This window comes from Octodon degus, unplaced genomic scaffold, assembly GCF_000260255.1.
Source record: "Octodon degus isolate 3935 unplaced genomic scaffold, OctDeg1.0 scaffold00035, whole genome shotgun sequence".
NCBI lineage: Eukaryota > Metazoa > Chordata > Mammalia > Rodentia > Octodontidae > Octodon > Octodon degus.
Genome location: NW_004524611.1, coordinates 8542555 through 8570224, shown reverse-complemented (window position 1 = coordinate 8570224; position 27670 = coordinate 8542555). Strand labels below are relative to the sequence as shown.

General features: G+C 44.2%; 1 protein-coding gene across 2 annotated transcripts in view; it reads left to right on the top strand.

Moving 5' to 3' along the window:
• The window catches only part of Galnt17 (polypeptide N-acetylgalactosaminyltransferase 17), a 508402-nt gene that overhangs the window by 365704 nt on the left and 115028 nt on the right, over positions 1–27670 (top strand). For both annotated transcript variants that reach the window (XM_004630407.2, XM_023714399.1), the window contains one exon: positions 15721–15838. In XM_004630407.2, the coding sequence (XP_004630464.1) occupies positions 15721–15838 (118 nt within the window). The remainder of the gene's footprint in view (positions 1–15720; positions 15839–27670) is intronic.

Here is a 27670-nt window from a genome sequence, read left to right as displayed (position 1 = left end):
AGCCCTGGAACCCAGGGTGCACCGTTGTGGCCATGAAAAACCAGGCATGGTTGTACATGCCTATAATCCCAGCACTAAGGAGGCTGAGACAGGAGGATCATTACAAGTCTGAGCTGCGTAGCAAGACCCTGCACCAAATAAATAAATAAATAAAATATTTTTTTATGCTTAAGCAATCTTACCATAGTCTATAAAACTTAAGGCCTGTCACTACACCAAGCATCTTATTTATTTATTTATTTATTTATTTATTTATTTTTGTGGAGGAGTGAATCCAGGGCCTTTGTACTGAGCTACATCCCCAATCATTTCTATTTTTTATTTTTGTAAGACAAGGTCTGCCTAAATTGCCAAGTTACCTAGGCTGGGCTCAAGCTTGCAATCCCTCCTTCTCTGCCTCCCAGCATGCTAGTGTGAGAGGCAATAGCACCCCATCTGGTTCCACTTCATCCTTGGAGTTGTGTCAGAGAAAGCCCTTTGCTGTTACTCCACTTTGATGCCTACCATGCCCATGGAGGGATGGTGGCTAAGTCTCTGGAAGGATCCAGTCTTGACAGAGGTCTCCTGGTAGAACCAAAGAGAAGATTCAGAGGGAAGTCAAGCAGACTCTCCCTGCAAAAGCCCCCAGAAAAGAACGTGTGCCTTTCTTAGCTATATTCTGGCCTTACGTAAAGAAAACCACATTCAACAAAACAAAATACACTATCTTCCTCTAAACAAAACTTAACATATTTTAACAACAGAACAATTAGAATGTAATTTGAACAAAATAATATTGGCTTGGATGAGTTCTATCCTAATTTGAAATTCAGAACAATGGGTGCTACTGTGATACTTTTAAACAAAACTAAGGAAAAACCTTTTTTTTTTTTTAATTAGAAACATCAACAAGTTCATGGTAAAGACATAAAAAAGCTCAAAAAGGAAAATAAAAATATTTCACAACTTCACAACACAGAAATATTTGGCAGCATTTTCCTCATATTACCTTTCCTTTAACTGTATATATTTAAATAAAGGGATCAGGCATAGATCCAATTGTATTCTTACCTTTTAATTAGCATGACAATATGAAAATTTCCTTGTATCAATTAATATTTTAAATGATGTGTAATAGCTGCATACATTTTATCATGCCAGATATACAAAATGTACTTAAGTATATCCCTACCGATATAAATTAGATTTATTATAGTAATTTTAATATATAAAGCTTTTTTTAAAGAGAACTTTTCCTCACTGATTCTAAGATTCTCTTTGAATTATGCTGCATGGAGGAGGTGGAACCTATCTACTTACTATGCTTGTGATGTAATGACCTTATTGAATCTGTGGGCTGATGTATTCCCTCAATCATTGCCTATTGGAATTGTACTTCCACTCTGTTATGGTTTGGGGCTCGATGTTCCCTAGAGCCTCATGTAGTCTTAGAGAAGCTTTTCAAAGGAGTCTTTTATCTACAGTGCCTGGTGTTGGGAGCAAAGGTATATCATTACTAAATTAGCCCACTGATTGGTTTGGGGTTGTTCTGGCTAGAATTGAGGGTGTGAATGCTACAATGGACCTAGGGCAGGTAGCCTACATAAAACATGAAGGACAGGAAGAGGGCTAATGCCTGCCGGCCACGGGCTGCTTCTCCTCTGCAGTGCTGTGCTGCAGTGTTCCTGTGACGTGCCACTCTGCCTTGGAACCAGCCAATTACGGAATGAAATGTCCACACACTGTGAGCTATGGTAAAACCCTTCTACTTTGGGTATTCTGTCTCAGCAGAGAGAAAAATAACTAACACATAGCCTGTATCTTTTCCCCTGAGATTTCACTAACCTTATTACTATATTCTCTGCTCTGCCTGACTTTGGAAATATATTTTCCATTCTTTGTCTCCTGGACTTCCAATGGTTTCCATTAAGAGTTTAGATGGAAACTATTCTGGATGATTTCCTCCGACTTGTCTGCTAGCCCAATAGCTTTCTTCTCAGCTGTGTCCAATTTGCTGTTAATCTACCCATTGAGTTCTTAATTTCAGCGCCTAAACTTTCTGATTTCCCTCTTCCCTTTTCCCAGACCTGCTGTATCTCTTCATCATTCCCAGCTCTGTGCCAAAATTGTTAAACTTTCTTTTTTTTGCCTCCTTGAGCACAAAGAAACAGGATTCTCTGAAGCAACTGTCTGGTACTGTAGTTGAAAGATCTGGAGGTCCTGTGTCTCCCTTTTTGTTGGGTTCTTTCCACAGATCTACCTTTGGCATCTTAACTCTTGATGTTTTTGATGGTCTCTAATTATGCTTTGTAGATTCTGGAAACACTACTTGAAAATTTCTTATCAAATTAATTTGGAATCCAGGATCATGTTATTTTCTATCAGTGAAAACTGTGGCTTCCTCATGCCAGGAACATGGGTGTGCTAGTGTACCCAAGTCCCATTAATCAAAAGCCAAGGTTTGAGGGTCTCTAAAATGTCTAGAGCATGGGCCCCCAATCCCCAAGCCCTGGATAGGTACCAGTTCATGGCCTGTTAGAAACCAGGCCATCAACCAGAAACCAGGCCATGGGCCAGAAGGTGAGCCATGAAGCTTCATCAGGGTTTACAGGCAGTCCCATGGTTCACATCACTGCCTCCTATCAGAAAGGTGGAGCTCTGGCTTCTCATGGAAGCTTAGACCTTACTGTGAAATGCGCAGGTGCACAATCTGGGTGGTGTACTCCTTTGACTCATTCTGCCACCACCTACACCCATCCACAGAAAGCTTTCTTCCAAGAATCCAGTACCCAGTGCCAAAAAGAGAGGAACTGCTGGTGTAGAGGAAATGCAGCGGACATAGTGGGAGCTCAGGCTATCATGGTTCTTCAGGACAGACATTCAGTGTCCTGTCCAGAAATGGAGAGTGGTTGACAGGGTTGCCCATCATTAATGGGTGACAAAGTGTCACTTAAACCTCTGGGGTTTTGTGATTATTGATGCTAAGGATTGAACCCAGGACCTCACAGATGCCAAACAAGCTCTCTACCATGTGCTGTCTACATCTTAGCCCTTGACTTTCTGAGGTTTCCAGCAACACAGCTCAGTCTTTCAGCCTCCCCTTGTGGACTCGAACACCCATGGGGCAAAAGCAAACCCAGTGCTGCCCTTCTTCTTTGCTTGGTAGCAACCAGATCTCCACACAGTCATTTCCATTTTGTTCATCTGTTCCAGTTTCATTAAGATTTTTTTTTAATTTCCCTTCAGTTGTTTTTAGCTGTAGAATTGCTCTAAATCTCATAATCTCACATTCTCAAAGACAGAATTCATTATTAACCTCCTAGACTGTATTCCTAAGAGCAGAATTCCTGGGTCTAAAGCATGTCTGTTTTTAAGATTCATGAGACACATTGTTGGATTACTTTCTAGAAGAGTTGTTTTTCTCTTATGAATCCTTTATTTATTTCATTCTTCCAGGTTTTCCATGAGTGTCTTAGAGACTATTCCTCTACATCCTCTAAAACCTCTAGCACATTTTCAATTTTAGTCAGATATTTTTTTAAAGTGACTTTATTTCTCCATAGTTGAATTCAGCTTTCTCTCTAGTTCTCATTTTTTTGATGATGGGAAAGAAGACTAATCTCTTCTTTTGTTTCAAGACAGTTCAGTTTCTTCCAGTTTAAAACTCCATCTCTTTTAGGGCAATTGCTCTGTTAAATCAGGATTTAGATATGTTGTTCTGTGTAAGAGCTGCTCTTCTCCCTGGAACATCCCCCCCCCCGCCTCCTCCCCTCCTGAGAACCCAGCACCTCCCTGGGAGAAGGGGAGAGATGCTCCTTTGAGATCTTCACCACCTTGTCTCAGACCTCCTGATCTTGAGAATTGTGTCCTCCTGTATTCAGAGCTGATTTTTTGGTCCTGAGTCCTGAGCACAATATCCATTTATCAGTACTTTCTTTTTTCTTTCTTTTTTTTGGGGGGGAGGACAGGGTCTCACTGTGCAGCTCGAGCTCACAGTGATCCCCTGTTTTCATCCTCCCTAGTGCTGGGATTACAGACATGCCCCACCACACCTGGACTTGGTCGCTAGCTCAGCGCACCCGGGGGTGGAGCTGGCATGGCATGTGGTGCCAGGGATTGAACCCCCATTGCCTAAGCAGGCACTTTGTCCACTGAGCTATCTCACTGGCCTTCATCATTGCTTTCTTGTCTTCTCATTCCTTTGATTCCTGTTCAGTATTTTATCATCCCTGCCCATATGGGACACAACAACTTGGGGATTTCTGATGCATCAAGAGCTGCAGGTAGGGTATTAGTTTAGGTTGTTTTTCTGCCTGAATATGGATCCATAATTTCTATTTGTCTTCCTGGGGCAAGACATGAGCCTCCCCCAGGATGGTAGGCAGGAAGCAAAGAATCACTTTGTTTTTCCTTCTTTCTTCAAGTCTATTTGCAAAACCTCTCTGCATACTCATCTGTTTGAATTCCCACCTGAGCAGTAACGCTGAACTGAAAATCCTGGGAGAAGCCTTCCCTTGTATCTGTCTCGTTTGCCTCAATCCAGGAGGAATTAGCCCAGAAACATCCCATAAGCCAGTGGTTCTCAACCCAGGTTAAATTCAGAATCAAATGTGGGAGTGAGCTTGGGCATGGGTCATTTTTTGAAGTTCCCCAGCAGAACTCAAGGTTTGCCAGCCTTGAAACCCACAGTCTTGGCGCAGCCTCCATCCTCTGGCTTCACCTTGAGGTCAACCTTGATGTTTAAGGGAGGGTTTTAGAATCTCAACATGCTTTTCTCTCTTTGATACCTGGCTCATGCACTTGAAATCCTGGTTAGCTTCCATTGTTGGTTTTATAGTCACAGCAAATAATGAACGTTTTCTTTTCTTCTCTTAGCCCAGCTCTGACAGTCTCTATCCATCTGAAGGCTACAGCTGTCTCTGGATGACATAGCAAATCCAGAATAGCAAAACCCACTCAGACAACTCAAAATAAATTGTTATATTATTTTATTTGACTATTTGCTTACAATTGCTTTTACTATGAATGTAGCCCTTGAAGAAACAAGGTCATCAGAGACCTGTGATCTTGCCTAGGCCTCATGTGGGTCCCCGAATCAATCACTGTCATTGTATGGTCCTTTCGTGCACCCTGTGGGCCACTGATGAGGAATTTTTCTAAGGGGTAGATTTGTAATCCCTGCCCTCTATGAACTGGGTTCCCTTCAAAGCACCAGCACACAAAAGTTGCTCTACATCAGTCCTGGAAGTTGGGAGTGACAAGGAGTCAGCTGCTTTTACAGAGAAGGAGGAACATCTCTCTTCCATGTCACTCTGCACCTGAATCCTCCTCTGTCCTTCTGAAAGTGGCCATCTTATGGACTGTCTGGTACATGTTGTTTTACATTGAGTCTGCCTTCCTCTCATGGGTACCATGGTCTAGAAGAGAGATAGGTCAAATTTTTCAGTAAAATGCTGTATAGTAAATGTTTTAGAAATGTTGAGCCAAGAAGCAAGATCAAGGATATTATACAGTTTCTTGTAAACAAGAACAAACACCGAGTAACACAAATGTTTTGTTGATAAAATTCAAAAAGTAATAATCATTATTATGATTATTTTATAAACCAGATCTACTGTCTCAGTTACTTTTCTCTTATTGTTGGGTCAAAATATCTGGCACCCACAAATAAGGAAAGTGAGGTTTATTTAGCTCACAGTTTGTGGAGGTTTCAGTCCACATTTGGCTGGCTCCAAGGCAGAGTGGCACATGGCAGAGGGCAGCAGTTCATGGTGACAGGAAACAGCAAAAGCACCAAGAACAAAAACAGAGAAGCAAGGGCAGTGGCCATAGCAGAGGCAGAGGCAGAGGCCAGCCTCTCTCCCTTCCTTGTATTGCATTCAGGCTATCTGCCCCAGGCTGTGTGAAGCACTCTACCCAGAATGCCAGCAGCATCCACACCCAGAATCCAAGCAGTGGGTTATGAATTAATCACAAGCTCTGGAAGAAGCCTATCCCAATGACTGCATGAGGTTTTGGGGGGACAACTAGACACAAACCATAACATCTACTAGTGTAAATAATTGAACTTTTCTTGTAAGATACCACATGTTACTTCATTGGAGGCAAAAGTTAGCGTTTTTATCATGAAATCAGTTCTAGACGTTCATGTGTGAAAAACATAACTCTCTAGCCAGACAAAAACAGGCAAGGTTTTATTAGAGTGTATTCTAGGTCTTTTCTCTTCCTAAAACATTCATCCAGCCATGTCTCATTTCACAAGATAGCTAACCAGACACTTTACATATATATATATATGAAATGTTGATGACTGATAATGGCTTAATGTGTTACCACTTCTTAAGAAACTTTGTGCTTTTACAAAACACTCTTCAAAGGATGGTTTGCAAATTGTTTTCCCAAAGCCAAAAGAAAACATGATTAGCAAAGAGCCAAAGTGTTATGCCGAGATAATTGCTTCTAGGAAACTTCTTACTGGAAAGTTTCACTAAGGTCTTTGTTTCAGTAGAACAAGCCCAGGCAAAATCAATCAGCTAGGAAATGCATTTGAGGCTGGCAACTTCCATCCCTGCTGGCATTGTCTGCATCTGAGAAAAATCACACTCTGAGGAGAGGAGCATTTCCTTTCTCTTTAGAAAGGAAAGGCTCTTCATACCTAGATGTTCCCTTCCCAATCTGGAGGAAGTTGTTCTTTCATTGTGAATTACCATCCCAGCAGCAGAGGTGAAAGTGCTACCCCACTGAACGGAAAGCGCTGGCCTTTGGGTCTTATTTTCTTGTGAGCTATTTGTGTGCTGCAGATAGCATTTGATTTTTTTTAAGGCAGGGGTACGTCTACCCTTTGGGTATTTATATGTATAGCAGAAGCAAATGGAACTCTGGGTATTAAATTACCGTACTGTACGCCAGTTGAGAATTCTATAAAAGCCAGCCAACTCCTTCTCCAAAATTATATTTTTAGTGTTTAGCGGCTGCAAGTTCCCAGAAATCTTCAAAGCGGGACCACTTATTCCGCCCAGTGTGAGAGCTCTTAGCTGCTGCCAGTTTTAGATGATCTGCTTGGGAAGTGGCGGGGTTCTGTGCAGGGTATGGAGGCCAAGCTACAGGGTAGCTCCTGGCTCCACACTTCATTCACATGGGTCTGTGCAGGGCCAGAGCATGCCCCCCCCCACCGTAGCTTGGCTCTCCAGTGTCCCCGCAGGGTCCATGAGTTAAGGCTTAGTGTCCAGGCTGATGTTACCAGGAGGTGTTCGCACTTTTGAGAGGTGGGGCTCTGCAGGAGTTCTGCGGGTCACCGGGGTGTGGTCCTGAAGGGGACTGTGGGACCTGGGTGCTTTTCTCTTATCTTGCTTTCTGGCCAGAAGATAAGCAGCTTTATTCCACTTCATGCTCCTTGCTGTTTCCATCCAGCCTCCTCCTCAACAGAAGGCTAAGCGTGCTAAGTCCACATGGTCAGGCTTGGAACGGTTCAAACCATGAGCCAAAAGAAATCTCGTGTCTTTATCATTTGGTTTGTGATAGTGGCGGAAGGCTGACTAATGCAGTCTCTGAGCCTCAGCTTCCTCAGCCATGAAATGGGGCTAACCATGTCTACCAGTAGGGCTGCTTTGGGGGTTGGTGATGAGTAAGAACTGTCCTGAGGTAGCACCAGATATGTGAGCTGACCCTGGGGGCCTGAGTGAGAAGCCTCCCTGGGTCTCCCCTCTGTCACTCCTGCCCTGTCTGTTGTTCACCTCAGCCCACTGGATTTGCATCCACATCAGAACCTGCTGTCTTTCCTAGGAAATGATATCAAAGGATTCATGGTGTATCGTGTTGTTACAAAGTGCAACAAAACAAATGAATTTTGGTTAGCCAGGCTACCTTTTGTCAAAGCATTTGGCATCCAGCTGTCCCCAGGTACCAGAGATGGATTAGTTCCAGACCTCCACACAGTTCAAATCCATGAATGCTCAAATCTCTTATATCACTGGTATAATATTTGCATAAAACCTGTACACCTCCTCACATATTCTTTAGTTCATCTCTGGATGACTTAGAATACCTAACACAATGTACATGCTATGCAGATAGTTGTCATATTGTTTAGCAAATAGTGGTTTTTAAAAGACTGTTCAGATGGCTGGTGAGATAGCTCAGTGGACTAAAGCACCTGCTTAGGCAAGTGCAGGGACCACAGGCTGATCCCCAGCACCACATGCCGCACCAGCCCCACCCCCAGGGTGGGCTGAGCCAGCCACGGGACTGGGCATGGTGGCAAAGCCTGTAATCCCAGCACTCGGGAGGCTGAAAACTGGAGGAACACTATGAGTCCAAGCTGCATAGTGAGACCCTGTAACAACCAAATACATTTAAAAAATAAAATTAAAAAAAATAAAAGACAGTTCAACGCTGTTGCAGTTACTTTCTCAAATATCTTAAATCTACAGTTAGTGAAATGCATGGACACAACTCCTGTGCACTACCAAAATGCCCAGTGCTGATCACCCCAGGAACAAATTTTCAGAAATTTACACTGAGGCGGCTCTAGGAATGCTGTGGAGTGTTAAGCACTTTTCTTGCAAATGGGGCTTTGAAGGAGAAACAAGCCTGGTTCCTGTCTGAGGCAAAGCAGAGACCAAAGAATAGGGCACAAGTGTTTGAGCTTGAGGTCAGAGAAAAGTGGTGAGCTCCAATGAGACAGGCAGTGCAGAATGCTGAGAAGAGAAAAAGAAGGAAGCTGTGATCCCTGGGTCAGAAGCCAGCGTTGCAACATGAATTTGGAGACCTGCACACCAGAGAACAAAGGCTGAGGGGTTCCTGGAAAAGAGGCAAGAGGTGACAAGCAGTTGGGCAGAGCAAGAGGCAAATGCCAGCACCAAAGGTGGGGGCCCAGCCGACCAGCTACACGGTGCCAGGCGCACACCTGGGCAGGAGTGTGTCACTGAGCAGGGAGAGCAGCCACAGAAGGCATCTCCCCAGAGGCTTCCCGCTGCTCAAGATGCAGGGGCTAGCAGAGCCTCCAATTAGCAGCTCCTTCTCCCCACAGCACCCCTAGAGCCTGTTCTCAGCTGTAGCCAGGAGCCACAAAATGGCCCAAACTATTTTTACTAAAAACAAAACCAAACAAAAGGAGAGTGTCTACTAGGGTGCTATCCAGTATTTTTATATCCTCAAGTGCTTGGGGCTTAGTCAAACAAAGGCTTCCTGGATTGGATCCTAATCGGATCAACAAAAGCATAGATATTCTTGATCCCTGCCCAAAACCTTGTCGTGCAAATGATGGCAAGACCTTCGGAAGTGAGCGTGAGGTTCAGTGGGAAGAGCGGGGCCAGCCGACTCACCTTGACAAATGCATCTGTGGGGTGTGGTGACTTGAAAGAGAGAAATCAGAATCAGAGGTTCCCGGTAGGGACAGCTGGCCATAGGAGACAGTACCTACCCGCAAGGAGACGGGTCACAGGGGGCTTGAGGGCATGTGTCCGCTGCCGGGAATGATCAGGTCCCCGCAGGAAGCTGATCCTGAACATTGTTTTAGGGTGTGACTGGGTGAGGGTCGCTGGTAGCAAGAGGAGCAGGTGAATCTTCTCCAGTGAAGAGATCAGCCTTGGTGCAGAGCACACGGGCTGTGTAACTGCAGCCCAACTGAAGCAGGCTAATCCAGAAACCAGTACATGGGATCTTGTTCGGGTGAGGATGTGTACTTTAGTGTGCTGAATTCGGGATGTGGAGGAGGTTTTTTTTTTTTTTTTCTTTGTTTGTTTTGTTTTGAAGTCCTGGGGATTGAATCCAGGGCTTTTGCATCAAGCTGTATTTCTTGCCCCTTTTTATTTTTATTTTTTTCCATAAATTTATTGAGAGACAAATAGCAATGAGACAGTTTCAAATCAAATTGGTAGGACAGTTTCAATAATTAACACATTGTATACATTCTTCCTAGTGGTTTTTTGCTGTACAAGACGAAGACCCCTTTTTATTTTTTATTCTGTAGCAAGATCTCGCTAAGTCACTAAGCTGCCCAGGCTGCGCTCGAGCTTCCATCCTCCCGGCCCAGCCTCCCCGAGTGCTGGGGTCACAGGTGTGTGCCTCCACAGCCCCCAGCTTGCATGCTGATTTCTTAGTGAAACAGGGAGGGAGGTTGTCAGCTGAGAGTGAGGGAAAAGGAGGAGACACTGGAGGCTTGGGGAAGGCCAGGAGGGGCAGCTTGGAGCTTGAAGTGTGATCAAAGGGCAGCGGTAAGACTCAAGGCCCTGAATTTAGAGTGACACCTGCCCACGTGTTGTGTTTCTGTAGCTTCATCCAGCTGCGCACGGCGCTGAGGGTCAGGCAGAGCTGTCTCCTTCGCCCCCACCAGGCTTTTGCCAACTGAGAACAAAGTGAGACGGGGACACCAGGATACCATTACAGCTCCAGACAGTGGCTTTGAACTGGGCAAGGGCTCTGTCAGGAGCAGGGCCAGGGTGCCGGGGATCCCAGTAGGGTAGGAGGGGCAGATGTGGAAGCCTAGAGGCAAGCTGGAAAGACAGGGTAGCACAGGCAGACTCGAGAACTTCCAGTTAGAGAGTTCAAATGAGCTTTGCTTTGCTGCGTTTGCCGAAATGTGTTTTCTATGAGGCCATATAATACTGTTTTTGTAATACAAATTAATTTTTTTTTTTCAAAAGGGAAGAAGTTGGCTTTGAGGGGGAAGGGAGGAGTGGGTGAAAGGAGGTCATCTCACAGAGCACAGCTCAGGAGAAGCGAGTCAAGATGGACTACGGGATGGATTTCAGGGGGCTGGAATTCTCCAGAGTGGCTGAGCTACGGCTGGATAGGAACTGAGAAGGACAAGGGTGAGAGAAGACACTGAACTTCAGAGAACAGGGAGCCATTGAGGGAGGAGGAGCAGCCCAGAGGTGCTCTTGGACACCTATGAAAGGAGGAACCTTGAAGCTGAGAGGGATTCCTGGGGCTGCTGCCCCTCTTTATCTTTGTCTGTCTGTCTGTCTCTCTGTCTCTGTCTCTCTGTCTCTGTGTCTCTGTCTCTCTCTCTCTCAGCTGGAACTATTGTATATGTTGCATATATTTTGTGCAACAGGAACAATAAAAGTGATTATTTTTAATTTCTTTTCTTCTCCTCTGTAATAGAGCTATTAGGCCCTGGCAGATCCCTTAATATGATTATCATTTTTGAGTGATTTCGAATTGAAATGTGTGCACTAATGGCAGTAATCGCAGTTGAGTTTGAAGGATGGGGCCGTGTGCGCACGTTCTCAGATCTCATCAACCCCAAAGTGCCATCGACTGCGGCTTGCTTGGTTGGGCAGGTGGTGAGGACACCACTGTGGAGAGGAAATGGGGCCTGGCTGGGCCCTGGGCTTGCTGATTGAAAGGACAAGACTCTAGCCTGCCATGGATTACAGCACATCCCAGGAAGGGTAGGCGGTGGCTTCCTGTTGGAGGTCCCTTTCTCCCGGACAGGGGACAATGACAACTGTTCATTATCAGTCTGATCGGGTAGCTGGAGGACTCCAAGTAGTCACTACCTGAATACCAGCAACACTGCCTGGCCAAGCTGGGGGTGAGGATGTCTTTAACGTAAGAGGCATGATCAAACTGTGTCATGAATGTCTACATTGCGAAATTTATTTCACTAAAAGACACATTGCCACAAACCCCCCTCAACACCCTGTCCTTGCTTTGAAGACACTCATCCCATAATTCTTGCCACTCTCTGAAGCAGCTCTGGACTCCTCTTTCATGAGCATCTTTACGATGCGTGATAAAAAATGCCCTCTGATAGAAAGGCAAACTAAAAGCATTATAATGCGTCCTCATCCACCTTGTTCAGATCTGGTACCCTGCAACTTCTGGCTTGTCCCCAAAGTCAAAACAACCATGGAAGGTAAATGTTTCCAATCAGTTCTGGATGTGGAGGCAGCCACAACTATGCAACTAAAGACATTCATGAAAGAGGACTTGCAGAACTGCCACAGAAAGTGGCATGAATGATGGCATGTGTGTGTTCAAAGTGGAGGAGGGTTCTGTGGCAGATTCGTGTATGTCCATGCAGTTTGTCCATGCAGCTCCTGTACCGTAGGGAAGGCCCAGACCTGGAGTGATGGGACTGTGGCCTTCTACTTCTGATGGATATGGTAAGCCACCTCCTGGGGATGCATGTTGGGGCTGCTTCCTGCATCGCCTCTAGTCCCTGTCTGGTTATTCTTGACACTGGGGCACATTTTGACAGTAACCTCTAAGAGTTTGTGTCATGTGACACCAACAGCAAAGGTCATTCCTGTTTGCTCCACAGCCTCCTAGTCTGTTTTCCAGTGGCCTCTCATGGATGCTTGCACCAGCCTGGCCTGCTGAACAGTGCTGGCTTTGTTTCAGTGAAGAGGCATGAGGTGACCTCACCATCATACTATAAGAAATCCTGGGTATTTTCAGTTAGAACCTGGTCCAAGATGCTGAATGGAGTAGTCTCCCATAGAGGAGCTGAAAGAAGTTCTTCTGTGACTGTCTCCCCATCACCCTCAGCCAAAAAGTACCTCAGTAAAACCCAGTTACATTAAAACATCAGACTGCTTGACAGAGGTGATGTTAACCAGGACAACATGAGAAAGATCTGGGAGGAAGGAAGGAAGTGATGAGAGTTGGATCCTTTCCTTGACTCTTCTCTTCCCTCCTTCCCTCCCCGTCTCTAGCCTTTCCTCTTCCTCTCTCTGTTTCATCTTCTCTCCCTCCCTTTCTTCCCTCTTTTCCTCCCTTCTCCCTTCTAGCCTTGCTGTCCTTGTGTTCCCTGAGGCCTCCCAAAGACCCTCCCCACCAGGCATCTTCACCCAGATCTGTTCACTTCTTCCTTTTTTCTTTTCTTTTTTTTTTTTTTTTTCGGAACCAGGGATTGAACTCAGGCCTTGCACTTGCCAGGGAAGTGCTTATTCCACTGAGCCATCTCCCCAGCCCCACTTCTTCCTTTTTTCTACTGGGCTAAGCAGATACCTGCCCTGTGTCACCCATGACACCAGCTCCAAGAACCATGTGGAAAAGTTTCAAGTATGATTCTCTGCTCCAAGGGAAGGACCTGATACAGGTTGACATAGAGAAGGCTCCGCAGGATGGTTCTCCTGGTGTGGACACAAGCCCTAAGTCCCACCTCTATAAATCAGATTCTGTAATTTTGGTGTGTGTGTGTGTGTGTGTGTGTGTGTGTGTGTGTGTGTGTGTGTGTTGTAGGTGTGTGCAGTGTGATACTACACAATTGAACCTGTGGTCTTCGAGCTTAGACACATTCCTAGACCTCTTTATTTTGAGACAAGTTCTCTCTTAAGTCAGTAAGTTGCTCAATTTGAGATCAAATTTGAAATCCTGCTGCCTCGGCTTCCCAGAGTTCTTTGGATGAGATTACAAGTGTTCACCACCATGCCTGGCTAGAATCCATGTTTTCCAAAAAGCAACAGAGATGTTGCTGATGCAGATAGACCTGACTCCATCCCCAGGAAGCATTTTTGCTGCCCACTGAGCTGTGTCAAAGGCAATTCTTTCATGTGTGGCCAGGCTCTTCCCTGTGAGGCTAACTTCCCTGCCTTTCCCTGAGAGGTTAGAAAGCACCAAGCTTGCAGAGGTCCTAAGTACATGTGCTGGTCAGTGTCACATGTTTGCAGACTCTAGGCATAGGCTTTCGAGAGCATGCAAAGTGCTCACAACGGCTGGGTAGACAAGTTAACGGCAGGGTCCGTCTGTCCTTTGTGATCTGCAGTCTGCAGCCTCCAGGATGCCCAGGTCCTCTCTGCTGCTCATTTGCCTCCTGTGGCTGCATGTGTGCTTATGCACACCAGACCCACAGAGCTCCTTGAAAGCAGTAGCCTCTACTGTTAATTGTAGGACACTGCAGTTCCGGCTCTCAGCACTGTCTGGACTTCAAATCCTTGCAGCAACCTGAATTTGATGAACACAGTTTGGGTCCAGTGTTCTCTCTAGTTTGGTTACTTGAGACAAAGGATGGATCCATGTGATGCTTTTCAGGACCCGGAAGGAAGTGGCTGACCATGGAGGGCCCTGCCATCACTGGTATAGAGAGGGGCAGCAGCAGAGGGCAGGGTCCTATGTGCATTAATGCAACTGGCAAGATTGTGGGAAAATCTGGAGAGGCCTCACAGAAAGAGGGCAGGACATGTTATTACTGGTGCTCCGCTCTGTACCCTGGACATTTTGCATACCTGCTTAGTTAATCCATGAAGCAGGCTCTGTAGAGATCAAACCAGGCTCTAGAGCCCCTAGTTAACATCACACAACTCCAGTGGCAGTGCCCGTGGTCCACAAGGATCCCTGTGCTTCTCCTGGGAGTCCCAAACTTCCTCACCACATGAGCACCAAGAAGAGCTCCACATAGTCAGACATCGGGGCCCTGAGGTCAAGTCAACTCAGAGACCAGGATGAGCCAATGAGGCTCTAAGAATACAGCCCACAGCTAAGCTGAGGAGAACTCCATTCATTGCCACCTATGTGAGTGGTCTCTTCTGCCCAGGAGAGTATTTCGGGGCATTGGTAAAGTAGGGGTTCACAAGTACCTCCACAAAGCCTTTTATGAAGAGCATGAGGGCTTTGAAGTTAAATAGGTCCTGAGCTTTGTCTTGTGACGCAGGGAAGATCGCTTAATCTCTGGGTGGCTCCACTGTTGAGAAGTGTTTCTCCCTTCCTCTTCACATGGTGGGAGGTTACAGGGCGTGGACAGTGCTCTGTGTCCTGTGCCTCAGACAACACTGCTCAAGTGTGGCTACCATAATAATAATCATACACTAGTACAATATTTTGATATTTACTCTTAGTTTCTTGAATGAAGTCCAGGAAAGTTCCTTAGATCGGGAAGATGTTGAGAAATATTTGCTGAATATATTTATTATACAAGGATATGCATAAATCCTGAAACAAGGAAAGAGGCATAATACACTACCTCATGTAATGAAATATGTAGCGTGTGTCAGTGGGCTGCTCCTCTCTAAGCGTGCAAGAAGCACAGCGCACCAGTGCAACATATTCACCTATCCCTGAACACATGTCCTCCTGTGACACTGCTTCTCGTGATTCTGTCTCTAGCTTCTATTGTGTTGACTTATCCACCCCATAAGAGCCAATTAAATGGTTCTGCATATGTGAAAATAAAATAATAATCTTTGTTTTCAGACTTCAAGGTCCCCTGCAGGCTTCCTTTCCACCTTTCCTGTTCAACCCCCTTCCTGTGACCTGAGGTCATATCCCCATGATTTATAATTGACACCAGTGGACACCACCAACTTCTTCAAGTCTGCACCCTCCTTTCTACACCAAGCACCCCGATTGATTTTCTCCCATCACAGCATGGAGACTGGATCTTTTGCTTTTGATTTTTTCTCTCCAATGTCCCTTCACACTCCCAGCTCATTAGATCTCTTCTACTTCCATGGTGGAGAGTGGAACCCCCTCCTCCTCCCTCTGAACTTCCGTGAAAGTCCCATGGACCTGCAAGATGTTTCCATGGTGCAGTGAGAATCCCTTCCATGACTGCGAACATCACACCATGTGTGAAACCCAGCTCTCATCCCATCTGTGAAGGAGCTGAGAGACCCCTACATGTTTCAGCTCCCCTAGTTTTTATGAAGCTAAAAGGTAGAGATGGGAATGTAGAGATGGAAGGCCTCTGGAGAAATGACTTGACTTTCTGGATAAAATCACCCTGCAGAAAGACCTCTGCTGCTGACGCCCCATTGGGCTTAGCCTCTCTCTCTCTCTCTGTCTCTTCCACAGAACGCCTGCCATGATTGGCTGCTCCTTCGTGGTCAACAGGAAGTTCTTTGGTGAAATTGGTCTTCTGGACCCTGGGATGGATGTATATGGAGGAGAAAATATAGAGCTTGGAATCAAGGTTTGTGGAATGGTGTCTCTTCCTTCGATTTCTGCATGTGAGTGAACAGAGCTGCTTAGTCATCTATGAGGTGTATTTGAAGCTCCTTGGAGCTGAAGATTAGTCTGCACTTCTTAGTTAGAGGGGTCTTTTATTTTATTCCTTGATGACCCACTCTATCTGGATGTTCACCAGAGACTCTGTCTCTCTCTGTCTCTCTCTGTCTTTGTCTCTCTCTGTCTCTCTCTGTCTCTCTCTGTCTCTCTCTCTGTCTCTCTCTCTGTCTCTCTCTCTCTCTCTCTCTCTCTCTCTCTCTCTCTCTCTGCCTTTTTTTTTTTGAAACAGGGTCTCACTGTGCAGTTCAGACTGGTCTTGAGCTAACTTTGTGTCCCAGGCTCTCTTGAACTCACAGTGATCTTCCTGCCTCAGCTTCTCAGGTGTTGGAATTACTGGTGTGTGCCACCATGCCCAGCTCCAGAGTGTTATTCTTACTTCCATTCAATTTTGTTTTCTCCTTAAATTTTCTTAGAATTGAGGGAACTGCTAGAACTAATAATTCTATCCTGGGTATTTTGGTTATTTGTGTTCATGGTAGATTTATAAGATGCTGGAGGAGGGAAGCCTCATATTCTAGAGATCTTCCATTGCCAAGAAATGCAGCTGGCTGGTACAGACATAGTAGGAAGCAGAATGAGCCTGTTACTGGGCTCCCCGAAGACATCATCTGAGATCAGCTCCAGTTGCAAGCTGTCCGTACTGTGTTCTGCTCATTACTTTATTTGCAAATGTAGTTCCACTGTTTAAAAAAAAAGTTGGATACCCCTGATGCATTCCAACCTCTCCATTTCAGAGTTAAAGTAAGTAAATCCCAAGGGGTCTAAAAACAGGAGTGTGTCCTTGGTACCTGGTGCCAATGATTCTTTACTGCATCAAACTTTGGTCAGGCTCCAGAACGTTCCTCCTAGGCCTATCTTTGCACTTCCTGTAGAATCTAGTCTTAGCAAGAATCTGCTAAGTAGGCTTAGCAAGAACCCTGCACCCTGGATGGGTGATCGTGTCCACATCTGATCATGTTCCTAACCCTCCACCCTCTGTCCCTATGTGATGTCTGATCCTTCTTTGCTGTCCCCAGAATGACTCCTCCAGCGCCAGTGTCCCCTTTAACCTCACATAGTTAGTAGTTGTCCATACACTGGCTCCTGCTGTGCTCCGGTACTATGCATTCCAACTCGCCCATGGTAAATGCAAGTTGAGCCCTAGCTATACCCTTTATTGAAAACTCTCTTTGCCACAGGTCCTACCCCTGTCATCACAATGGCTTAGAATAATTTCTTCCTTGAACGAGTATCATTAATTTGTTCATCACCACCAATGATCACCAAATAGTAGATTTGCTGCTTCTGTTTGATCTACCCAATACTAATGTTGCAAAGAAGCCAGGCTGGGTCTCTGTGTCACTGCTGTCTGTCCTGAACCTCTGTATCCGTGGTCAAAGCTGGCTTGCCTACTCGGGAAGGAGGATTCTTGGGAACAACTCAGGACACAGCTGTAAAGTTTCAGACTTACTGCATTTCTTCTGGCTTCCTCTGCTGTGATCTTATTTTTATTCTGCCCAGGTGGGACCCAGTGCATAATCAAGGGCCCCAATCAACAAAGCCTAATCTCATCTCTCTAGTTTTCTCTAAGTACCCAATATTGATCACCCATTTTTTGGACTTCTCATCTGTACTTGACCTCTCTTTTGCAGGATGAAAAGTTTTGTCACCCCATATAATAAACAGATAATGAAGATCCACTGTAATGAACACCCCCAGGCTGCATGAGTGAAGAGTACGTTAGGGACCTTCCTTGAATCCTAAAATCATTCCCTTTTCAAGACTGCAGATTCTTCTTTGTGTGCTTTCTGTTCCAGACATTGAGGGTTCTTCCCTTGATGGTATTTGCATAAGATTTTCTTTTAAATCTCCACAATTCAAAAGCCCAGGATCATAACTAATATACTTGTCATTCATCCACTTTGAACTTAATTAGAGGAAAAGATCTGGACCCAGCGTGCTGAACCTTTGCCTGCAACTTCAACTGCACCCCTCCTGTTTTCTCCCTCCTCCCACTATCTTTTTGTCTCTTTCTTCCCTTCGCACTCACCAGCTTCCAGCATACCACAGAGTTTTCTGCTCTCCATGTGCATCAGTTTTCTCCCTCCCTCCTCCCTTTAGTGAACTCCCTCCATGGCAGTTTTCCCACTGTAAGCTCTGTGGGGTGCAGATATCTGTTTTTCTCACCTTTATATCCCAACCTTGTAGGACCCAGCCTGGTTTATGGCTCAGTGAGTATTTGTTAAATGAATGACTGAAAGAGAGCAGGAGCAGTGAAATGAGAGAAATATGCCACATTAGAACACAACGGTGGTCACATAGGAAGCGACACTAGGTGAGTTCAGATAGCTTCTTGCAGGCCTTTCCTAGGAGCACAGGGAGATGAAGGAAGCCCTGTACGGAAAGAACTGAGGTTTCATTTTCTTCTTTCATTTTATTTTGAAGACAAGAGAGAATGAATATATCTTGAGAAAGGAATCAGGTAAGCCATTGCCAGCAGAGCAGAGAGCAGGTGCTGGGTGAAACACTGGGAGGGAGAAGTGCAGGTGGTGAGCTTGCAGGGCCGGGAGGGACACTCAGACTTGAGTGCCACTGTAGGCTACTCCCTAAGGACAGCAAGACTGTGACTGCAGGACTCATTGTTAAGGCTGACGAGGAAGAGCATGCCAATTTTCCCATACTTACAAAGGCATTCTCTTCCATTTTTAACCTGGAAATTTCTTTTACTAGCTTTTTTTGAGCTATCATTGACATAAAATTGTATATGATGAAGATGTACAATATGATCTATAGCATATAAATGATAACCCCCATCGACACAGTTAGAATATCTATACCTACCTAGTGGCCACCATGTGGGAGATAGAATAGTCGCTTATTTTCTTGTCACCAGAGCAGAATACCCAATATGGAACCTTAAAGAAAGCAATGTTGGGGCTGGTGAGATGGTTCAGTGGTCTAAAGCACCTAATTAGAACTAGCTTAGCAAAGCACAGGGACCGCGGTTCAATCCCCCAGCACCACATGCCAGCCAGTCCCACCCCCTGGTGGGCTGAGTTGGCCACACACATACACACACACACACACACACACACACACACACACATAAATAAATAAATAAAATTTAAAATAAAAAATAAATAAAAAAATAAAGAAAGCAATGTTTATTGTGGCTCATGGTTTTGGAGGGTTGAGTTCGTGGACAGCAGGCTATGAGGCAGAACTGGAGAGGTACAAGGGCCTGATGGCAGAAAATGTTTTAACCCACATGGGCCAGAAAGCAGAGAGAGAAAGGAAGAGACAGGAACAAGAATATACATTCCAGGGAATTTATGCCCTCAGCGATTCTCCCCTCCCCCAACCAGGTTCCAACACCTAACATCACATTCAGCTATTAACTCAAAATGTTAAGTCCACTGATAAGTGCGTCAACCCTGTGATCCAAATGCCCCATTCCTGAACACAAGAGAGTTTAGGAGGACATTGGACAGTATTTTTTTTTTTAATATGCAAGCTTTATATTCAGCAAAGGCCAAACTTTAAAAGTAGAATATTGGTGAAGAGTGGCTCCAAAAAGTCGTAGAAGTCAGCCAAAGTTAGGTAGCATCTGGCAGAAGCCTTTTATCTTTAAGGCCAATGTGTATGTGTGCAGAGATGGTAACCCAAGGACAGCATGTGGAATTTAAGAGCAAACAGATTCTTCCTTTGAGAAGAGTTAAAATTTATCTTTAAAAAACTTAAAAATTTTAAAAGTCCAGGGATATAGCTCAGTGCAGAGGCCCTGAGGTGCTCAATCCCCGGTACTACCAAAAAAAAAAAAAAAAAAAAGGTGCCTTTCTTTAGTTTACAAACTATACTCCTTCTCCTTTGAGATTACAGTGTTTTATACTGTTCAGGGTACAAATCATTTGAATAATAAATGTATTCTTAAGAGATCTCTTGGGGCTGGGGAAATAACCTGGCAGTCTAAGCGTGTGCCTGGCAAGCTCAGGGACCTGGGTTCAATTCCTGGTACCGCATGTTGTGCTCACCCCAGAACCCTGGGTGCGCTGTTCTGGCCACTGAAACTAGGCATGGTGGTACGTGCCTATAATCCTAGTGCTGGGGAGGCTGAGACAAGAGGATCAATATGAGTCTGAGCTGAATAGCGAGATCCTGTACCTAATTAATTAATTAACTAAAAAAGAGGGAGATCCCTCCTTGCTACTTGAAAAATTCAGAATTTTCTCTAAGTATGTATATACACATATATGATTTTCATGTAATGTATGTACATAAATTTATCTATAAAAAAGGACAAAAATTCTGCTTCAGTTAAAATTTTAATGTATATTTTCACATAATATCACATTCTGTAAAAAGTTTTCATATGAGAACAGCATCTTTCCGTGCTGATTTTGTACTTGTTTCTTGCTGATTTCTTTCACCAAAAAGTAGGCCCATTTATGATCTATCTCATTATTTTCCAATGAACCTTTTCTTACTCAATTTTATCCTCAGTACATATTGTCTCATGAAACTGGAGGGAATAGAAAGCTTTCATGTGGTTCAAGAAAAAAAGTAGTAGAGTTGACTCTTAGGGTATCGCTTGGATGAATGCAGCTTGTCTGTGACCCCAGACAATAGAGTGAAGGTGAGGAACGCTTTCTGAGGTTGAGGAAATCAGTTAGATTAGAAATTGGAAGCTTTCTTTTTAATTCTGAGTAACATTAATCAAAGCCCATAAGCCCTGCATGTGACAGTAACATGTCTAAATGTTGAGAGGAAAAAAAGGGTCTCCGGAGAGAGATGAGCTAGGTTACCTTTAAACGATGTAAAATCTGGGGCTGGTGAGATGGCTCAGTGGTCTAAAGCACCTACTTAGAACAAGCTTAGCAAAGCATCAGGGATCGCGGTTCAATCCCCCAGCACCACATGCCAGCCAGCCCCGCCCCCTGGTGGGCTGAGCTGGCCACACACACACACACCACTCTCTCTCTCTCTCTCTCTCTCTCTCTCTCTCTCTCTCTCTCTCTCAAATAAAGAAAAAAAAGAAAAAAAAATAAACGATGTAAAATCAGATGGCTTCAGATTGCTCCAATATATCAGTCAGTTTGAGAAGAAAAGACATTAACTCCTCTGAACCTTTCTATAAACGGCTGCACCCAGGACGCTGAGTCCTGTCAGGCAGGTATCGCTAAGGGGAGTCAATGAAAAGGCTCTTTTCAGATCTTCTAAACTATCAGAAAACGTCTTAATGTTAGCTTCCTTTATACAAGAATTTAAGGACTGAATAAAGGCAGAGTTCCTATGTGTACACACTGCTTAAAATACTTGTGAAACAGATGACCCATGATGGAAGTAAACAAGCAGCAGGACGGGAAGGTGCACAGGTGGGGTTGCCTTCTTATCTGGTCTGACCCAGCCAATGCCTTTCCGCACTGTAACCTCCACAGGACATCTTGCTGAGCTCCTCAAGACTCCACCACCAGAGGACTCAGACACAAAGTCTTCATTGCTTTGGCCGTGTCATGGTCCATGATGGTAGAGGATGGGTGTAATTTTATTCATTTATAATAACATTCTTAGCAGAGGCTATTAGATGCCTAACTTCCACCTTCATAGCTCATGGTGATTCTGTGTGGCACCATACCTCTGAGGAGGAGAGGTGCCATGTTTATGTTACAGTTGGGACCAGGTTGGCGCTCCTGCCATCTTGGATACCTCAGTATGTCTGAGCTCAACACCAATACGATAAACAAGATAGCCCACAGACTCAGGCCATGGTAGTTCCTGAACCAGCTGGAATAACCACAGCGGTAGATTGGAACTTGTTCCTTTCAGATCAGTTTAGAAGTTATGAGCCACCTAGGGTGACCAAAGCCTCAGGCCTTCCAAACAACACTGTATTAGTTATTTTCCTATTATTGGGGCAAAATACTCAATCCCTGCAGTTTAAAGGAGGAAGAGCATATGTGGCTCACAGTTCCCAGAGGGTTCAGTCAATTGTCGACTGACTCCAGTGTAGAAATGGCATGATGGGGGGCCTGCCCCGTAGCTCAGTTCTTTAAGTGGCTGCTTCAACAAAGCAGTCAGGCTCAGGTTGCTGTGGTTCGATCCCCACAACTCAAGCCAGCCAAACCTTCCCTGAAGGATTTCGGAGAAAAAAAAATCCTTCTGCCTTTTAATTATGGAAAGAAAAAGAAAGAAAATCTCATCTATTATTCTACCAGCTAATATCCCATCACACCTATTTCATTAGTTAACATTTCCCTCAAATCCACATCTGAGCACAAATATCACCTACATTCAAATTTATTTATTTATTTTGTGGTTCTGGGATTTGAACACTGGCCCTTGTGCATGTTAAGCATGAGCTCTCCTCCTGAACTGCACCTCTGGCCCTGGCAATGAGGGTTTCTGAGACAGGTTTCTGAGGGTGGGTCCTGTAGAGCTCCTGAATGCACCTCAGCTGCAAAAAAGAAAAAAAGAAGTGGCATGATGGAGAGGGTTGGCCAAAGAACACTGCTCACTTCATGGTAGTCGCGAAGAAGAAAGAAAGGAAGATCCAGGAACAAGAATGACCCTTCGAGGTCACACCCCAGGTGACCCACCTCCAGCCAGGTCCCACAAACTCAAAGCATAATCAGCTATGACCTCACCAGTGCACGAGTCACTGAAGAGTACAGTGTCCCTGTGGCCTGAAGTGCCCCTTCCATCCACAGGAGGCACTGGCGAGGCATTTTAGATCTAAACCTGCTATGGTTTGTGTCTAGGTGTTCCTCCCAAAGCCTCATGCTTTCATAGGGTGACTTCTGGAGTTTGTGATTAATTCATGATCCAATGTGGGGATTATGGGAGTGAGTACTGCACCTGCCCGGGGGCAGATAGCCTCAGTCCAGTATAAGCAGGGCAGAGGCTTGCTAGCTGCTGCAGCTGCTGCTTCTCCTTTTGCTTTTTGCTGTTTTCTGCCACTATGAACTGCTGCCCTCTGCCATGCATGCCTTGGAGCCAGCAACGAGAAAAAAGAAACCAAGACAAAGCCATAACAAACACGGAATCCCCCACTCGCACTGGCCTCTTTGCCTCCTCTCTTCTTAGGTTTGCTCTACCCTTTTGACAGATAGCTCTGACTACACATGCTGGGACTGTTGCCCTGCTCAGGGCCTCTCCTCCATGACTTTGGGGTCCGCCATGAGGCATCTGTGTTAAACAGATAAAATACTACCTTTCACAACACTTGCTATCTTGAGACACCTGACATCAACAACTGTGATGTCTAGCAACCTGTTTGGGCTTTTCTCAGCTTTTTTGAACATCCATTAAACACTATGATTTGGATAATGGTCACTTGAAGAGGCGAGCCAACCATCAGTTCCATTTAATTTTCTTGAACCTCAGAATCACACGTGTCTTTGGTTCTCTTTCCCCTACTGTCATCATGCTGGTGAGCTTTCTGTTAGTGTTTCAAAATGTCTGATATTACCAACTTATAAAGACAGCAGGTTTATTCTGGTTCATGCTTATGGGGGTTTCAGTCCATGACTAGCTGTTCTATTGCTTTTGGGCCTTTGCCAAGGCAACATCTCATGAAAGGAGCACAGAGTCAAGCAAAGATGGCCATCTACTGCCTAGGAACAAAAAAGAAAAGGGAAGAGACCAGGACCCACCATCCTTTCTAGGGTGTGTTTCCAAAACCCTAAGAGCTCGTACAAATTCGCACCTCCTGAAGGATCTACCCCATTCCAGAGGGCCAAACTGGAGAATCAGGCCATTTAATACATATACCTATGGTAGGCATTTGACATCTAAACCACAGCAGTTGTGATTTGGTAAAAGCCATGGCCTGAAGGAGATCATCTTTGGTTATGCGAGAAGGGCTGGGGAGATAGCTAGCTCCTCTCTGGTAAATGCAAGGCCCCAAGTTCAATCCCTGGTACCACATGCTGTGCCAGCCCTGAAACTGGGCATGGTACAACACACATGTAATCCCAGTGCTGGGGAGGCTGAAACAGGAGGATCACTATGAGTCCAAGTTGTATAGGTAGACCCTGTACCAAATAAATAAATAAAAGATTTTTAAAAATTTAAGAATGCAGAGTTAGAATCTATCTGTGATAAAATTCAGAGTAAAATTTTTGGTCTTATTCAGGCATAACATAGAGCTTATGATTTCACAGAGGAGTCTTTAACCTACAGGAATATATTACAAATGGCCTATAGTTCAATGGAATGCTTTTAAAGACAGCGGAGGCTTAGTAAGTACTTTCTCTACTCTAGTGGACACTTCCTCTAGGGATTCCATGGTCGATAGCCTTTGTGGTATATCTCTGAAATTCATGACTAGACTATAGATTGAATAAGTAATTATCGATGAAATAAATCTGTGAAGATAGGAAGGAAGCATGCTACAGTAGAATATATTAAGGCAATATCACCTGGGGAGAGTACCTCCAAGGAACTTATATTTTAAAACTTTTAAAATGAATCTTATATAGTCAAAGAAGGAGTTCTGCAAGTTTGAGTATTCCAGGCAGAGACAAAAACCATATGCGGAGATTGGAATGCTGAGAGGGAAGTGGATTCTGGGAACTGTAGGAGTTCAAATTGAAAGGAACAGAGAGGAAGAGGAAAATCTGTTAGGGGCAGTAGCAGAAATCTTTGCTCCTAGTTTATGGAAGAATGATAAAGAAGAATTTACAATTCTTCTGGTTTTTCTTATGTACTTTTGTGTCTGCTTGTCTCAACTATAGTTTCTGTTCATGTAGTAACATCAAGCTGATGAATAAAATATCTGAGGTGATAAACTTAGTAAAGGGTTATATTGGGTCACAGTTCCAGGGGGTTTCAGTCTAGAATTGATTGGCCTGGTTACCTTGGGGACACACACTGGTGAGGACCATGTGGCAGGGCAGTTGTTTACCTCATAGTAGGGAAATCAAAGAGAAGAAGAGGAAGCAACCAGGGTCCGCTTTGAGGGTGAGCCTCCAGTGACCTAAAGCATCGACCAGCTCTGAAATTCACCACCACCTTACAGTAGAGCCAAACTGAGGCTCAAGTCTTAACACAGAGGGCTTTTGGGTCATTGTAAATCCCAGCTATAGCAACTGTTGTGGGCATTTTAGATGGTTGAAGAGATGGATAGATGGATGGATGATAGATAGACAGACAGACAGACAGACAGACAGACAGACAGACAGACAGATAGATAGATTAGAATGAGATGGCTGATACATCTATAGTCTCAAAAACCCATCACCACTCTCATTTGAAGGAATTTAAGGGGCGATGAGAATGTCTTGTAATAAAGATGTCATTACAACTGCCATGTAGAAAATGGACTGTAAAGCTGAGTACATTCCAAAGGAAAAGCTGAACTATGATTGAGGAAAAGAATCTTTATCTATATCTATATCTATATCTATATCTATATCTATATCTATATCTATATCTATATCTATACTATCTATATAGATACAGGCTCATTTTTTAAAAATGAGACAGGTCTCTCTAAATCACTAAGTCATCCAGGCTGGACTCAAACTTGGAATCCTCCTGCCTCAGGCTCCCAAAGTGCTGGAATTACAAATATCTATCACCATGCCTCGCTGTAATTTATTTTATAGTTTGAATAGTTGGCTTGCAGTAGGCCTCTGCTCTCATAGGGTACATTTAAAGAATGAAATAGTTAGGAAAGAGTATTTGTTTTTATATTTATTTATTTATTTATTTATTTTTTATTATTATTTTGTTTTCTGTATTTTAGGGAAGGGTCTACAGGGTGTAAGGGTCTCACTACTAGATCGGACTCGTAGTGATTCTTCTGTTTACAGCCTCCCAAGAGCTGGGATTACAGGAGTGCACCAGCTCAGTCTCACTTGCCGTCTCAATTGCAGTCTCAGCAGACCCCGAGGGCTGGGCTGGCCCGGCAGGCCTGGGGATCAAATCCCCGGCCTCTGCACCTGCTTGCAAGCGCTTTAATCCACTGGGCTATTTGGCCGTCCCTATTTATTTATTCTTTGTATGTAGTGCAAGGTGTACAGGGTCTCACTGCATAGATTGGGCTCGTAGTGATCCTCCTGTTTTCGGACCCCCAAGTGCTGGAAGTACAGGTACCTACCACTATGCCCAGTCTCAGTCACCATCTCAGCGCGCCCTGAGGGCGGGGCCGGCACGGCACACTGGGGATCAAACCCCGGCTGCTGCACTCTGTCTAAGCAGGCGCTTTCGTCTGCTGAGCTGTCTGCCTGGCCCTAAGAATATTTTTTTAAATTAAGGACGGACCCTTCAACATTTTTTTCCTGAAATATTTTTGGAAAAATAGTCCAAGAAATATTTTGAGATTTTTTTTTTTTTAAAGCAAAACTGTTCACATTTCTGTTCTAATTGCCTGATTTAGACAAGTATGTGTGTCTCCTAGCGTCTCAGTTGATCCTACCCTTTGGCTTCTGGGTCACCTCCGGGAGGAGATGCTGAGGTCCCGCCCACCTCCCTTGAAGCCACAGCTCTTGCGCCCCCTAGCTGTAGAAATGGATCTGCAGTGGCCCTCTTCATTCAGTTTCCTCTGTGCCTCAAACATACTCGGTGCCGAGCAGCAATTTATTGAACATGGAAAGAGCAGGAGAAAGTGATTTTAAACAGTGTCTGGCATCAGACAATAGTACCATTTTGCTATCTTTATTAAAATATATTGACACAATCTTAAAGACAAGTAGCAGATGAGTATAGGTAGAGAGCTGAAAACACATATGGAGGACCCATGCATATTCATGCCTGAGTGTGTATCAACACACACACACACACACACACACACACACACACACACACACACACACAAATATCCCTTCCTCAGGAGGCCTCCCAAAATACAGACAGAAATGTGACAACAGCCGTAGTGTAGAATGTCTTCCCTCTACATTGTGTGTTAAAATTCCATAATGTCAGGTATTTAGGGGCAGGCTGGGAAATCTACCCTGACTGCATGGAGGGATTTAGATTGTTTTGTTTCTTACTGTCTTTTTCCCTCTGAGCAAATTAAGACATGAAGAATTTAGGCATTACGTTTTATGGTAATTTCTTTTACTTTGATTCAAGATTGTGTTATGTAAAATTTGACGCAAACACTAAAATAGAACAGTATAATGAATCTAAATGTACTAATCATTCAAGTGAAGCAAGTATCAACATTTTTGCTTTTGCTTTTTTTTTTAGTAACTGCCTTTTGGATTTTTTAAAGCAAATCCCCAGACATCATGTCATTACACCTATAAATACTTTAGAGTACATTGCTAACATATGAAGACTTTTTTAAAGCATGGGCTTAACATAACATTACACACAGCAAGATTTAATATCCAATTCACATTTTCTCAAAATCCTGTCATATTTTCTCAAAAAACATAAGTTTTTGCAGTTGGTCTGTCCAATTAAGAATTCAAAAGAAAAGCCCACCCCAGTGCTGCATGTGTTTTATGTCTCCTAAGTATTTTTTACAACATTTCCATTTATCTTAATTATTTTCACATCATTTGTCTGTTGAAGAAACCAAGTCATTTGTCCTACGAAATTTTGCACCATCTGAATTCAGCAGATTGATTCTTTTTGAGATCTCTAAATGGTTCCTCTAACCTCCATTTTCTCTACATTGTAATTAGATCTTAGATCTAGAAGACCAATTAGGCCCTCCATCTCTTCTTCTTCTTCTTCTTCTTCTTCTTCTTCTTCTTCTTCTTCTTCTTCTTCTTCTTCTTCTTCTTCTTCTTCTTCTTCTTCTTCTTCT